The sequence below is a fragment of the Bufo bufo genome, chromosome 1 (assembly GCF_905171765.1).
Source record: "Bufo bufo chromosome 1, aBufBuf1.1, whole genome shotgun sequence".
NCBI classification, from domain to species: domain Eukaryota; kingdom Metazoa; phylum Chordata; class Amphibia; order Anura; family Bufonidae; genus Bufo; species Bufo bufo.
In genome coordinates this window covers 649,064,546-649,081,637 of record NC_053389.1, presented here as the reverse complement: position 1 = coordinate 649,081,637, position 17,092 = coordinate 649,064,546, and the positions used below count along the sequence as shown (strand labels likewise).

The 17,092-nt window shown below is 39.8% G+C and overlaps 1 protein-coding gene across 3 annotated transcripts in view; it reads left to right on the top strand.

The window, feature by feature from the left end:
* The window catches only part of UNC13C (unc-13 homolog C), a 793,844-nt gene that overhangs the window by 649,037 nt on the left and 127,715 nt on the right, over positions 1-17,092 (top strand). For all 3 annotated transcript variants that reach the window (XM_040413932.1, XM_040413931.1, XM_040413930.1), the window contains 2 exons: positions 2,720-2,869; positions 13,826-13,949. In XM_040413932.1, coding sequence (XP_040269866.1) covers positions 2,720-2,869; positions 13,826-13,949 — 274 coding nt within the window. The remainder of the gene's footprint in view (positions 1-2,719; positions 2,870-13,825; positions 13,950-17,092) is intronic.

Sequence of the window (17,092 nt, the reverse complement as noted above, 5' to 3'; positions counted from 1 at the left end):
ACTACTCACAATCATTGAATACTAGGACATCCTGGATTTTCTTGTATTCAACCAATGCAAAAGCCAATGATTCCAAAGAGTGAGAACATAGGGGGGAATTTATCATTTGTTGTGGTTTTAATGTAAATTTTAAGTCTGTGTTTGCTTGGTGAGGTTGTGTCAAATTTATAAAATGGTGCACAATAATAATATATTTTGTGCAAGTGCAATATGGTGCATGCCTATGTCTGTAAAAGTACACCAGGGGGTTGCTTGGTGTGGAAATGAGACTTAAAGGGGTTGTCTCACTTCAGAAAAAGGCATTTATCATGTAGACAAAGTTAATATAATGCAATTACTAATGAATTGTGATTGTCCATATTGCTTCCTTTGCTGGATGGATTCTTTGTTCCATTGCATTATACACTGCTCGTATCCAGGTGCTGGCCTCTTAGGTGTGCATAGACCAGATCCTGTAGTGTGCAAGCACGACCGCCACTGCTGGATTGCAGGGTGGTCATAACCCCTGGATACGAGCAGTGTATAATGTGATGGAAAAATGAATCAAGCCAGTAAAGGAGGAAAAATGGATAGGGATAAGCGAACCCGAACTTGACCCTGGACCCCATTAAAGTCAATAGGGACCCAAACTTTACTTTATTATTTTCTGTTATAACATGGTTATAATGGAAAATAATAGCATTCTTAAGACAATTCTTAAGACAATGCTAAATAAAATTGCCATGGAGGGGTTACAAAAAATAAAAAACTCACCTCATTCACTTTATTGCGCAGCCTTGATCGCACAGGTCTTCTTTCTTCAGGACCTGCGAAAGGACCTGTGATGACGTCACAGCGCTCACCATGTGGCGAGCGTGGTGACATCACTGCAGGTCCTGCTGAATGAAGACAGAAGATTCTATCTTCATTCAGCAGGACTTGCGGTGACGTCACCGCGCTCACCATGTGGTGATCGCGGTGATGTCATCGCAAGTCCTTTCGCAGGTCCTGAAGAAAGAAGACCTGCACGATCAAGGCTGCGCGATCAAGTGGATAAGGTGAGTTTTTTTTTATTATTTTTAACCCCTCCATGGCCATTTTATTTAGCATTCTGTCTTAAGAATGCTATTATTTTTCGTTATAACCATGTTATAATGGAAAATAATAAAATCACCCGAACACCGAACCCGAACTTCAGTGAAAAAGTCTGGGTTCGGGTCTGGGTATCCAAACTCGCAAAGTTTGGTGCGAACCCGACCTTTGCAGTTCGGGTTCGCTCAACCTGAAAAATGGACAATCACAATACAAGTGCCATGTATTAGCTTTGTACATGATAAATGCCATTTGCTGAAGTGAGATAACCCATTTAAAGATGTTCTAATCTGAAACCCTGACCTACTTTTTACTCCACATTTGAACAAATGTCAGAAAAATATGCACTAAATGTCGCATGCGGGCATCACTTGCGACATTTTTACGCCACAAAACTGGACTAGCATGATCTGTCAGCAGATTTCACAGTACAAACTGCATACATTATTAATCCTAGACCTGACGAGGCAGGTGTACTTACTTTGAAATTCCATTTAAGAATGCTCATTGTAATATCAGGTGGAAAATACTTTCAAGAAGGACAATAAAGCAATTTAGACACCAGAAACATCAGGTCTAAGATATCTATATAATAATGTAATAACTTAAGCATTGTGAAAGCTGCTGACAGATCCTCTGTAATTTACATATCATGATCACAAAGGGATTAATTGAGGAAAGGTAGGCTTTAGGGATTGCAAATGCCAGCTACTTTCTACTAGACAAAGGCCTCATGCACACGGACGTTTTTTTTTTTCCGGTCCGCAAAACGGATTTCCGTTGTTCCGTGACCGTTTTTTCGTCCGTGGGTCTTCCTTGATTTTTGGAGGATCCACGGACATGAAAAAAAGTCGTTTTGGTGTCCGCCTGGCCGTGCGGAGCCAAACGGATCCGTCCTGACTTACAATGCAAGTCAATGGGGACGGATCCGTTTGACGTTGACACAATATGGTGCAATTGCAAACGGATCCATCCCCATTGACTTTCAATGTAAAGTCAGGAGTCCTTATTATACGATCGGAGCTGAGTTTTCTCCAATCCGATGGTATATTTTAACTTGAAGCGTCCCCATAACCATGGGAACGCCTCTATGTTGGAATATACCATCGGATTTGAGTTAGATCGTGAAACTCAGATCCGACAGTATATTCTAACACAGAGGCGTTCCCATGGTGATGGGGACGCTCCAGGTTAGAATATACTAAAAGAACTGTGTACATGACTGCCCCCTGTGCATTTTCCGATTTTTCCACGGACCCATTGAAAGTCAAGGGGTCCGCGAAAAAAAACTGAAAACGGAACAACGGCCGCGGATGTACACAACGGTCGTGTGCATGAGGCCAAATTCTCTACAAAATAAGAAAATGAAGAGGCACATAAAATTATCCTAACACTACTATAGTAGGTTCAATTTTTTTAATTACTATGTTGTATTGTACTTTTAGGTGTTGTATAATGCACCATTTTCTTGCCACTTAAAAAACGAATCACATTAAGAGGGCAACAAAGTAGCAAGATTATTCTAAAAACCGCTAGCTGAGGTGAGCAGGCAAAGGCTTTAGAATTATTCTTGTAAAGTGGCTGACAAAGCAAATCAATTGGCAGAAAGGAGGACTTAAAACTTAATACAACTTTCTTGTGTTTCTAGTTTCCAGAACATAATTGAGGACTGTGTGAGACAAATGAGTGTGGAATTAAATCAGATGAGAGGCAATGGGAACACATCTACAAACAGAAACAATGCAGCCATGGATGCTGAAATCGTGCTGCGGCCACTGATGGATTTTCTGGATAAAACGTTAGTACTGAATGTCTTGTAGCACTGGAATGCTATTTCAATTTGACTATTCATTTTCTTCTGATGGCTCTAGCATGTGTAATAGCCATATAATTACTTTATTATAGGGGCTCAAAGTAAAAAGGGGTTCTTTGGAAATTCACAAAATAAAATTCCTGAAAATACTTAAATATTACTTTATTATAAATATATTCTCAAATACCTTTCATTAGTTATCATGGCTTATTTTGTCTAGGGAGTAATCATCCGGGGGAATAAAATGGCCACTGTCATATTAGTACACACAAAACCAGTCCCAATCACACAACAGGACAATTTACTTCAGAACACTGAGCTAAATAGCTGCATCAGCCTCTTTGCTGCTCTGCTTGTCAGGGATTATGATCCTGAATACAGTTTAATATGATCTTCATAAGGAGTTCATAAGGAGACATGAAGTATAGAGAGGAGGTGGGGATGTGGCTAATGAGCAGCAGCTCTTATATGCAGTCTCCATTACCACAGTCTATTCTGTCAATCCTGTCTGTACTTCATGTCTCCTCATGAACTCCATTCCTACAGAGATTCAGCTAGAGATCTTATCAGCTGTATTCAGGATCATAATCCCTGACAAGCAGAGCAGAGAGGAGTATGAGGCAGCTCATTAGCTCAGTGTTCTGAAGTAACTTGTCCTGCTGTTGGATTAGAATAGGTTTTGTGTGTACCAATAGGATGGCGGCCATTTTATTCCCCCGGATGATTGCTCCCTAAACAAAATAAGCCATGATAACTAATGAAAGGTATTTGAGAATATATTTATAATAAAGTAATATTTAAGTATTTTCATTTTATTAACTCCCGGAGAACCCCTTTAAGCTTGTCCCATTATTACAGTGCCAGTCTCTAAGCAGTGGGATACATGTTGATACCTTGTAGTATTCCTAATCTTTCCCCTTCCAGTCTCCCATTGAAAAGCAGATTTGCTCTCTCATTCACTAAGTTATTCATGCATACATGCTCACAGACACACACTCTACTTTGCTCACTAGGTCATTAAGTTAGCCTTGTACTCATTATTTTACTCATCACACCCCATAATATTTTATGATTTTACACTAGAGAGGAACATGTCCGCAAAATAATCAACTTAACCTCTGTCCATTAATCTTCTGTAGTGCAGATTGAAATGTCATATTGCCAGAATACATCTCTACTTACAGATTCTGTACATGACATCTGATAAGGTTGACATGTAACATCTTTGATGACCGGATATAGTATATTTGATTATGCAATGCTACATGATGTAGTCTATTGGATAATCACTTATTTGTTCGATTTTATGATTGTTTAGTTTGTGTTCCTTTATACTGCAATCTTTCTCTGCACAGTGCCTGCAGTGGGGAGGCTTTATTTTCTACACCATAATCTCCCTCTAAACTCTTATGGCCCTATTACACTGCCTGATGTACAGGCTGTGCGGGTGCTGATAGATAATAACACTTGCATCGCGCTTGTCTGTACTCTCTTGATTACATGGACCGATGCAAACTGAATGCAAACGCAGTCGCTCCTCCCTCATTCTGTTCTATTCATTATCGGCAGTACATCCCTGATTACAAAATGAAATGTTCTGCCAATAATTGTGCATCTTTCATCCTAATGAAAGCTGCCAATCAGCCAACAAAAGAAAGTTTGCTCTTTATTATATGGGGCAATTATTGAGAACGAATGTTCCTATGAAAGTATGTTCCCAATAATTGGCCCAAAAAATTGTGTAGTCTGATATGACTCTAACTAGAGATGAGCTAACCAGTTAAGATTCCTTTCCGGTCCGGTTGTTACATTTTTTAAAGTTCAGTTCAGACCCAAATTGGTTTGTGCCGAACCGAAGTTGCTACAATTGCCCTAAAAGTTGGTATATAACCCCCTCAATGAGTTTGATTGATTTCTGACTATCCCTGTTTTTTTTTTTTTCACTTTCCCTAACTTCCTAAGATTGTTTTCCTGGCAGATGCTGTAAGACCCAACCACTATCATTCACAGCCCAGCACAGAATGGCGCTCTGCTTGTTCTGCTAGGGCACCTCCCTGCCTGCTGTAGCACTGATTGGCTCATTAAGGCTGTCTGTTAGCCTGGGAGCCAATCATTGCAATCTCCCCCTCCCACACACTTCCTATAAGGGTCATGTGAGAACCCTACCTCTTCCTCCCTAGTGTTTTTTCCCAACTGACGTGTGCACTAAAATGGTGCTACACGCCGTTTTAGTGGATTCATAACAAATTCAGGTTCGTCTGCTATGAGAAATATAGCAAAGTTCAGACCAAACCCAGTTCCTTCATCTTTAGCTCTAACTTCTCTATTTTTAAATGGGTTTAAAGCAGTTATTTCACATCAGTAAATTGCATTTATCATGTAGAGAAAGTAATATAAAGTACTTACTAATGTATTGTGAATTTCCATATTGCCTCCTTTTACTGTCTTGATAAATTTTTCCATCACATTATACACTGCTCATATCCAGAAGTCACGGTGACCGCTGCAGTGCAGATACAAGGTGGCTGGGATGGGAGATGCTGCACATGCATGCCTATGTAAGCTCCCAGGGTCCTGGCCACGTGAGAGGATGGCGATTTATTTCTGTAGTGTGCAAGCATGGCCATCTTAGTTGAATTGTAGGGTGGTCGTAAAATATCTGGAAACGAGCAGTGTATAATCAGATGGGAAAAAAGAATCAAGCCAGCAAATGAGGCAACTTGGACAATCATTGTACATGAATAAGCATCTTGCATTAAGTTTGTCTACATGATAAATGCCATTTGCTGAAGTGAGACTACCCCTTCAAAGGCTATGTGCACCATTTGTTTTGCACTAATGTAAAAAAAAAAATTGCATAAAGACTGTAATAGCAGCGATCTCCTCAGCAAGCGATCAGGGGATTGCCGGGAGGGAACGCTTCCCTCTCAACAATACCTTTCATTAGTTATAATGTTTTTTTTTTGTCTAGGAAGCAATCATAAGAAGAAATAAAATAGCCACCATCCTATTATTACACACAAAATCTGTCCTAATCAAACAGCAGGACAAGTTACTTCAGAACACTGAGCAAAAGGGCTTTCTCATCCTTCTCTCCTACATGTCAGGGATAATGATCCTGAATACTACTTATAAGATTTTCAGCTGAATCTCTGTGGGAATGAAGTTCATGAGGAGACATGAAGTACAGAGAGGAGGTGGGGGTGTGGTAATGAGCAGTAGCACTTGTATGCAGTCTCCATTACCACAGTCTGTCCTGTTCGTCCTCTCTGTACTTAATGTCTCCTCATGAACTCCATTCCTACAGAGATTTAACTGAAGATTTTATCAGCTGTACTCAGGATCATAATCCCTGACAAGTAAGAGAGGAGGATGAGGCAGCTCTTTATCTCAGTGTTCTGAAGTAACGTCTACTGCTGTGTGATTAGGACAGGTTTTGTGTGTACTAATAGGACAGCGTTCATTTTTTTTCTTCTGATGATTTCTCCCCAGACAAAACAAGTCATTATAACTGATGAAAGGTATTTGGGAATATATTTATAATAAAGCAATATTTAAGTATTTTCATTTTTTTAATTCCCGGAGAGCCCCTTTAAGGTCATATGCACACGACAGTAAAAAAACAAAAAACGTCCATTATAAACATATAAACTGTCCATTTTTAACTGACTTTTTTTTCACTGATGCCTTTCTGAGAAATGGGCATTAAAAACGGACATTCCCAGGTCCTGATGGCCTCACATACCTTTATTATAAAACTTATAGTGAGATTTAGTTACCACATATGGTCCCTTTATTCAATTCCTTCCTATTAGGAGAACCTATACTGGAGACTATGCTTCAATCCTTTATAACAGTGATTCCCAAACCAGGAAAGGATCCCTCAGAATGTGCCAGCTATCATCCAATCAGTCTATTGAACTCAGATCTTAAGATCTTTACTAAACTGCTTGACAACCGGTTAAATTGCTGGCTCCCTCAGTTGATCCATAAGGATCAAGTTGGGTTTGTCAAGTTCCAACAGGCGGGGGACAATACAAGAAGAGTGATCGACCTGATTGATGCGGCTAATAGGGGGTCGAATGAAGCTCTGATTCTTAGCCTTGACGCAGAAAAATCTTTCAACCACCTTAATTGGTCCTTTATGTTTAATACGCTACAGAAATTTGGGTTTACAGGCCCCTTTCTGCAAGCACTCAGAGGTATTTACTCATCCCCAACGGCCACACGCATGCTACCCTGTATTCCATATTTGAAATGGAACCCGACAGGGTTGTCCCTTGTCACCGCTTCTATATGTATTAACCATACCCCTTGCTGCTCAGATTCGGACGAACCCGAACATTAAGGACGTCCAAATACGGGACACGAACATTAAGGACATACAAATATGGGACCGGTCTTTTACCATATCTTTATTTACTGACAATGTCCTCTTAACGTTAACTAACCCAATTACCTCTCTTCCTAATCTCCATGCCACCATTGTCAGTTACAGTAGGAGCTCAGGCTATAAAATAAATAATACAAAAACAGAAGCGCTACCCCTCGATATCCCACCTCAAACACTAAACACTAACACCCTACAACACTCTTATAACTACTCTTGGCAGAACCGCTCTATAAAATACTCGGGGGTTCAGATTACTTCTGCCTACTCTAGTTTATATGGAGAAAATTTCCCTCCAGTGCTCACCAATATCACTACGCTTTTCCGCAAATGGGGATCCCTGCACATATCTTTATTAGGTCGAATAACAGAAATTAAGATGTCTATACTGCCAAGACTCCTATATCTCTTTGAGAAGCTTCCGGTCAGGGTGCCTGCGGGGATTCTCCGCCAGATCAAGTCTGCCTTTCTCACATTTGTGTGGAATAATAAATGGCATCGTATTGCTAAGTCGATCCTGACCTCCAAGAAATCCCAGGGCGGCCTTTCGATTCCAGATATAGCCCTTTACTACTATGCCACGCATCTTAGACATTTAGCTTCTTGGACTACATTGCATTCCTTTAATAAATGGAATGAGATTGAACGACTCTGGTTAGCACCGGTGCATATAAGCGCTATGATCTGGGGCCACCCAGTTGATATCTTCCCCCATAACTTACTAGGCCCCATGGCATTCACTAGAAACCTTTGGTTGAACTGCAAGATTAAATTCAATCTTTCCACTATGCATTCCTCTCTCACATCGTTTCTATTCACCCCACACTTAGGCAATAGCAGTGAAGCATATATGGCTAAACCCTGGATGGAGATGGGACTCTATCGCTTTCATGATTTGCGAGATCCCCTTACCAACCACCTATTTTCTTTTCCAGAATTACAAAGTAAATATAATCTCCCCTCATCCTCTTCATTCCACGACCAACAAATAGCCCATTATTGTCGCTCAGTCACTACATCCGGACTGATATCTCCTGTTACCTCACCCAAATTTATTTGGTAGGAGGGGGACATTTGTATATGCAGAAATTGGAGGAGTGGCTTAATAGAGCAGTCCCAACGGGCCTCTGGAACAAGATATGGTCAAGGGCTTTTGCTAGCTCCTCTTGTGTAGTCTATAAGGAAAACCAACTGAAACTACTGATGCACTGGTATCATACCCCAGAACTGTTGCATACCCTCAACGGGAATATTCCTAATGTTATAGTGTTGAAGATGTTCAGCTAGTGGTGCCTCGATCTACCAGATTTTTGGGGAATGTCCTTTCATAATGCACTTCTGGACTATGGTGGCTTCTGTAGTACAGGAAGTCCTGGGATGCTCGGTAGTGTAAGACCCGCTCACATACCTACTTAATGTACCTACTGCTCCTCCACTTACTTACTGCGGCAAAATTCCTTATATCGCTTTTCTGGATAAGAACTGCTCCTCCATCCAAAGCATATTACTCCCGTATTCAAGACTTACGCTCTTTGGAATACTATACAGCTTTGTCACAGGGAAATGTAGATAGATTCTTGAAGATCTGGTCCCTCTGGGATATTCACTATACTGATCTTCATATATAGAACGAAGGAAAGAACTGTTTTTCCTTTTCCCTTTTTCTTCTCTTTCTCTTTTCTCTTTTTTTCTTCTTCTCTTATATTATGTTCTTTTCCTCAAAGATTTAGTCATATACATGCGATGTATACCAGATATTTGCTGTAAGCTGATGCAGGATAATTTTTGCCTATGTTTTCTGTAATTTATATTTACCGTGGAGACATTGTAATGTAGACGGTTATTCAAATATGTTAAAAACTGTTTAATAAATACAAAGTTAAAAAAAAAAAAAGGATACATTCAATTGTATGGGGGCAGCCAGTTAGTAAAAAAACAGACAAAATTGAACATATTCTATTTTTTGATGTCCGGACATCAAAAAATAGAATATGTTCAATTTTGTCTGTTTTTTACTAACTGGCTGCCCCCATACAATTGACTGGCCATAAAAAACTGCTGTGTGAAAAACCGGATAGACTACCATTGGTCTTAAAAATGGATGTGTAATGGCCGTTAAAAAAACATCCATCACATGTCCGTTTTTCATATGCATGTAGGGCCAGCAGTAGTCCATGTGAAGAATTTAATTCTTTTGAATTTATGGAATAAAGGCTGAAGACTTTTATTCATCTCAGTGCTGGACATTTTTTGTTGTTTTCCTGGATTATACTAAGGACTGGACCGGGTCCTTGCACGACAGGTAACATTGGGGAGTGTTGGCTTACTTTTTTGACCTTCGCGGTGTGATTTCCAGATTTAGCCGTGCACTCCAGTTGCCAAGGGCAACAACTTCCAGGACTGAAGGTAACCACGTTGTTTTTTCACTTTCACTTTCCACCCTTGGGATATCATAAACATTTGTCAAATATGTCCCTCTCAAGCAATGATCTGCAGCGACAAGAAAAAGCAGCTGCGTTTTTTGCTGAGGACGAATCTACAATCCAAGAACAGCTAACCTTGCAAATATCCCTGAAGGGGTTGGAGAAATTGCTTGATGAAGAGACCAGACTCTGGTGGGATCTAAAAACATTGCAAACATATGTGTCGAAATATATGATTCCCAGAGGACTGAGGATCAGAAAAATTCCTACTACGGTGTTTTCAGAGACATTTGTGCAACAATGGAATGATACATTGTCAGATTGCTCTCTCAAACTGATACATCTAATCATTACTGAGGAGACAATCAAACTTCAGCAGGTAAAGGAGGACATACACAAGGCGGAGCTGTAACTGGCAGCTTTCGCACAAAATACTAATTATGAAGAATCTTTAAATAAAATACGAATGAATATATCTAAGCTGGAGGACTATGTTGCATCCGTCAAACAAAAATTTTAGCGAGACTTATATGACTATGCAAACAATTAGGTCTATGAGTGGAAACATAGGGACAATGTGAACAGTACTCCAAGATCTATTTTGAAAAAAAACAAAAAAACAATAAGAAATATACTAAAACAAATAATACTCCGGGACGTAAGGTTAACTTCAGTTCATCCGAAATGGACTCTGAGGACTTCTTATCTGATGTTGACAATATCCAAACACCTGCAATGGATGGCTCCTCCTACAATAAATAAAAAAAATTATTAATGTGAACCACCCAAAAAACGCAGATGAGAAAACATAAAAGATTCTCCCACAAAAACCAGGAATTTACGCAGCAGGAGATAACAAACATTGACTGATATGTTGATATGCCGGGATCATGCACATCTATGGGTCTGGACGTGCTAAATTTATCAAAAATTTATTTAACTGAGGATGTTCTTTTTTTGGGGTTTTCTTTTGTGCCTTCTACTAATTTCAACTTGTTTGATACGGTCAAGTGTATAAACAAATTCATTTGTGATATTACTGTAAAAAAACATTTTTTTACTGATGATGATAATGATATACCTGTCCGTGATATTACTGTACCTGTCAATGAATTTGTTAATTTAACTTTTCCTGAACAAAAGGCAGCATTACACTTGCACAGTTTATGCTTCCATAGTCAGCCGCGGGTTATTAATCAATCATCTACCTTCAAATTATGAAATCCATCCTTATATCCAATTGAATCTACAGTAGAACAGATTCAATGGAGAAGTTCCAGGATTTGGTAATTCGGGACCTGAAGTCTTTAGCGGATGTGATACCATCAAACCCCGCTATCCCCAATTTAAAAAACAAACAACGGGTTGCACTTCAGCAACTTAAAGAAATATCCGGTATCACTATTAAAATGGCGGATAAGGGGGGAACAGTGGTCGTAATGGATTCTGAGCACTACAAATCCAGCGTCAATATAATGTTAAATAACACTTCTACATACCGAAGGATTGATTATAACCCAACGGTGTAAATTCAGCAGAAGGTCCGTCACTTTGTGTCAGGTGTAGCTCTAGGAGTAATTTCTGAAAAACAGAATTTATTTATGTAAAATACCCTACCGTACCAATACTTCATGCACTGCCCAAGGTACACAAATGTTCCCAAAATCCACCTATGAGACTGATTGTCTCGGGAATAGGGGCAGTGTGTGAAAGGTTGGGGGGATGGGTAGACTCTCTGCTTAAGCCATTAGTGAGGGGATTACCTGGTTTTCTACAAGATAGCAGAGACGTTCTGTGCAGCTTTTCTGATTTTTAATGGAACAGAGAATTCTGTTGGTTGACATGTGATATCATATCACTCTATACATCAATATCTTATGATGTTGCACTTGTAGCACTGAAACATCAGTTGGAATTTTGGAGTGATTACACCACGGATTTATGTGAATACATAATATAGGCAGTTGCTTTTTTAATTAAACATAATTATTTCTCCTTCGATGGTCACTTTTATATGCAGGTCTCAGGTGTATCAATGGGGGTGAAATATTCGCCTTCACTGGCAAACCTGGTAATGGCCTATTGGGAGAATCAAGCCATTTATGGCAATGAAAATCAGTTTTCTGATAACCTTTTCTGGTAAGGCAGATACATCGATGACCTGCTGTTTATATGGCGGGCGATGTGTTTGCCATACCAGAATTTGTGAATCATTTAAACAGAAATGACTATAATCTGAGGTTCACTTACCATCAAGATCCACACACTGTATCCTTTCTGGATTTAACACTGTGTGGAATGGAGGAGGAACTAATAGTCACTTCCACTCATAGAAAAGCAACAGCAGGTAACACAATCTTACATGCTGCCAGTTCACACCCAAAGCACACCATTAAAGTAATCCCCATAGGCGAATTAACGCGCGTTAAGCGCAACTGCTCTGATCCTACCCAAAGAGAATGGAGGCAAAAATACTGACCCAACGGCTAAAAATGTGCGGTTATACAAATTGGTTCCTACGCCATGCCAGACAGTTAGTCTCCAAAAAAACTTATTAGCCTTGTTAATAAAAATATCAATAAAAAAGCAGAGTTGCAAACAGCAAGATTTAAAAGTAAACCGTTGATTAGTCTCCAATATAGCAATCAGTTCAATCAGATTAAAGATGTTCATAAATACTTGCCCATCTTGGAAGATGATGCTATGGTAAAGGGACTGATACAACAGGGATGTGATGTTATTTATAGGAGACCCTCATCGATAGGACAAATCTTATCACCCAGTTTATTCCAGTCCATAAAAACACACAAGGCTACTTAACTGCAAAGTACCGGCTTTTATAGATGTGGTTCACATCCTTGCCGTACATGTAGTATTAAGTAAACAGTTTTCAAACGCAGATGACACTGCATCTTTCACATTTGGGAATTATATTAATTGCAATACTACATTTGTCATTTACATGATCCTGTGTTCTCTTAAGAAATATATAGGTTGCACATCACGAAAACTAAAAACCCATATTTTAGAACATCTTAATGACATTACTATCCAAACAATTTTACAGTTCACTGATGTGGCTGCAAGTGATTGGTATGGAAAAAAATAAAAAAAACGTTTAGGGGGGGCAATGTCAAAGATCTACTGCATAATAGGGAGGCATGTTGGATATTTCAATGCAACACAATAGCCCCTAATGGTCTCAATATGAATCGTGAAATAATGTATCACCAACCCGATTGGCCTACAAAAATAAAATATATTTAAAACACCCTGAGGTCATTCGCCATTGTACACGACACGCATTTTAATTTTGTAATGTATCTTGTGAAAAATGTATGGGGTATAGAGGAATTGCTGTACAATGTCATGGAATTCAATATAGTGGCCCTGATATGCTTATGTGCCTCAGTGGAACCTGCCCGAGTCAGAGAAATAATGTCATTTCCCAAAGCTATGCATGGTTATATACTGTATGCTCATGTAATATTCCCGTTTATAAAGGGCAATTTCCTTTTTATACTAAGTTGTGGATGTTTGGATTTGCTTCATCAAAGTTAAACTGGGTGTCAGATGTTCTGTTGCACATTTATTTTATTTTATATGACATTGTTTTTATGTGTAATTGTGAACAGCAGGGGTTAAATGCAAGGAATGGCTGACATCACAACCACCTATGTGGTAATGGCAAGTCCAACCTGGTTGGTGGAGCCATTTTCATTCCAGGTACATAAGAGTACTATACTTGCATTTGACCCATACCATGATTAAGATCTGATAGATTGAAACGCGTTGGTAGCGTTACCGCTGTCCATGTGAAGAATTGTATTCTTTTAAATTTATGGAATAAATATTGAAGACTTTTATTCATCTCAGTGCTGGACATTTTCCGTTGTTTTCCAGCAAATCCCCAAAAACGTCCACTGTCTGGCCGTGAGGAAGGCTCAGGCGGCCCCTTGCGCATCGGCCCACCGGGAAATATCCCTGTAAGGTCTATGGCCAACCTGCCCCTTAACATGCTTAGGAGGCCAACCCAGTCTAGAAGCTATTTTGAAATGTATCTTTGCCAGTTTCATGTATACTAATTGTTTCATTGCTATGCAACTAAAATTGTATTTCTTGTTCTAGATTATCAGTCTCTGCAAAAATATGTGAGAAGACAGTGCTTAAACGAGTTTTAAAAGAATTATGGAAATTAGTGCTTAACAAAATCGAGAAGCAGATTGTGCTACCCCCTCTAACAGACCAAGTAGTAAGTAACACAGCTTTTAGTACATTTTTTGTTTTAGATAGATCTGAGTTAATTGTGACACACTTGGAACAGTAAAGCAATAACACAATTATTGGGTGAGAGTTTTCAAAAAGAGCTCTGATAAATGAAAGGTGGAATCTGATTGGTTGCTATGGGCAACTAAGCCAGTTTTTCTTTACACCAGTTTTGATAAATGATCCCCATATGTCTGGTAAACAGAATATTTTAGACACTAGAGATTAAAAACTATTTTTCAACTTCCAAAAAAAAAATGTCTCAGAAATATCTGTACTACATGATCTCAATAATTCTGTATTGTGCAGAGATGAAAAGAATCCCTTTGATTTAAATAACTTTGGCCTTACTGTGATTTGGGGCATAAGAACATAGATATTCACAATTGCAGGCATTTTTTACTATTGCTATTGAGTTTATTGATCTTTTTGCACAGTTTAAAGGAATACGTTCTATTTTTCCTTAACACATACATCCAACCAAAAGTTTAAAATCTTGATAATATCTAAGAATCATAAGCCAGACCTCCATTGTATATGTGTGGCGATTTTGTGTCTTTAAACATTGCACCTGCTCAGAAGGTGCCAGTGCAGCCTCCTCTTCACTGTTTACCTTCTAGCCATTGCATCTGCAGTGGTGAGCAGGGTTAATTACACCTAACCGTCCCATTCATTTCAATGGGACAGATCGTTCCCATACACTTGTATAGGAGCGATCCATACCATTGAAATGAATGGGACGGCTTGGGTGTAATTACAGCTGCTCACCGCTGCAGATGCAACGGCTAGAAGGTAAACAGTGAAGAGGAGGCCGCGCTGGCACGGCGCGCGCCTTCTCTTCAAACAGCTGATCCGCGGGGGTGCCGGGTGTCGAACCCCAGCCGATCTGATATTCATGACCTATCCTGAGGATAGGTTCCAAAGAAGGTCGGCACTGCTCAAGGGATGTCGCGGTGCACGTGTCTGCGGGCAGGGATCCCAGTAGATAATTTGCAAATAAAGACCCGCACTCGCTGATGATTATTCTTGTAGGTTTATTCATTCACATATTCCATCATAGTGACGTATGCGTTTCAGCAAATTATATGCTTTCATCAGACATGTGTGATGAAAGCATATAATTTGCTGAAACGCATGCGTCACTATGATGGAATATGTGACTGAATAAACCTACAAGAATATTCATCAGCGAGTGCCGGTCTTTAATTGAGAACTATCCTGAGGATAGGTCATCAATAAATATAACTTGGACAACCCCTTTAAGTGATTAAAGTCAACAGATAGGCTGGCCTGGAGTAGTGTAGTGGTTGATTCTAACCCTAGTGGTCTAGGGTAGTCAAATGGCACTGAATACCAATATGCCTAGTGACATAGGGCAAAGCAGAGGTTAAAGTTTTTTTTTTTTTGAGGATTACTATGTTTTGCTCATGTAGTTGGTTACCTGATGTATATCTTCCCCGTGGCTTTTCTTTTTAAACTGGACTCTCGCCATGTAAACAATTCTGATTCACATCCCATATGTAGCTCCTCCCGTTGCTATATACAACCAAACCCATGATGTTCTTCTCCTTTCTCTGCCACAGCTCCAGCACTGCCCCTAACAACACCCAGCTAGTTTATACCTCCTCCCACCCAGCTAGTTACATAGACATTCCCCTATCACTGTCCCATTGTTGCTTTGACACACCCATGGACATAACATCAGTGGAAGTAAGAAATGGCTTCATGGAGATAGCCATGTGACCACATCCCACAATGGAAGATAGGAGCCATAAAGATAAAAGGAACAAATTTCAAAAGTATAGTTACCATCCTAAACGATTGCTTTAAAAGACATTGGTGCAAACTGGAAAAACCCATTAACGTTAATACCCCTTGGTGAACTAGTTTAAAAATAGGGTTATTGGCAACTTCCTTGATATCCTAGGGGTTGCTTCTAGGGCATTGAAGAGATTGCTGCCGAATTCTCTGGTACTCCAAGATAATGTCTGAACTAGTGAAAGGGTAAATTTCTGGTGTCCAATGGGTTACTCTTCACCCTAAGGTCCTTCTGAATTTTCTCCTGTGCCCAGTTTCTCTGGCAGTAAGCTGAATGTGATATGCACCTTCCTCCGACTCTCCGATCAGGTCAGTGTAGGCTGAGAAAGAGAGTTCTGTGTGGCGACCACCTGGTATTGGGCGAGATTAAATGAACAATTGATGCCTATACTGATGCCTTATCAGCAAGGCTTGACTGAGAACTTAAAGTAGCCCTGCAAAAAATACTAAAAGTGGCCCTGTTTTGTAGTTGGGTCAAAATTGATGGAAGGCAAGACAAGCAATACCATATTGTGGCACATTATACCACCCCAACAGAGCCAAATACCACAGTCCATCAAAAAAATGCCAGCAGCACAAAATACATTCCCAAAAACGTCCACTGGTCAGCTGTAAGGAGGGCCCAGGCAGCCCCTAGGCATCGGCCCACTGGGAAACTGCCCTATAAGGTCTATGGCCAGTCTGCCCCAGTTTATCAGGCTATTAGAAGGTGTGAAGAATCCCATGAACTGAACTGGCCCTTTTAGATTTTCTGGTGCTTTTCTTTAGATTCTTTTACCTGGTGCGGCGGCGGTGCCATCAGGTCCCCATGGGGCTGTGGGGGGGGACCCGATGGCATGGAAGGCAGCGCGATGCCTTCTTGAGGCATCTGCGCTGCCTTCCGGTGAAGAGCCTGTGAGATCCAGCCCCCTGGATCTCACAGGCCCCGGAAGCTGTATGAGTAATACACACAGTATACAGCCAATGCATTCCAATACAGAAGTATTGGAATGCATTGTAAAGGAATATACCCCCAAAAGTTCAAGTCCCAAAGTGGGACAAAAAATAAAGTGAAAAAAAAGTTGAAAAAAATAAAGTTTTCCCCCAAAAAATTAAAAGTTTCAAGTAAAGATAAACAAAAACGTCATTTTCCCCAAATAAAGTTAAAAAAATTTGTAAAAAATAGGGAAAAAAAAGTATACATATTAGGTATCGCCACGTCCGTATCGACCAGCTCTATAAACATATCATATGACCTAACCCCTCAGATGAACATCGTAAAAAATAAAAAATAAAAACTGTGCTAAATAAACAATTTTTCTGTCACCTTAC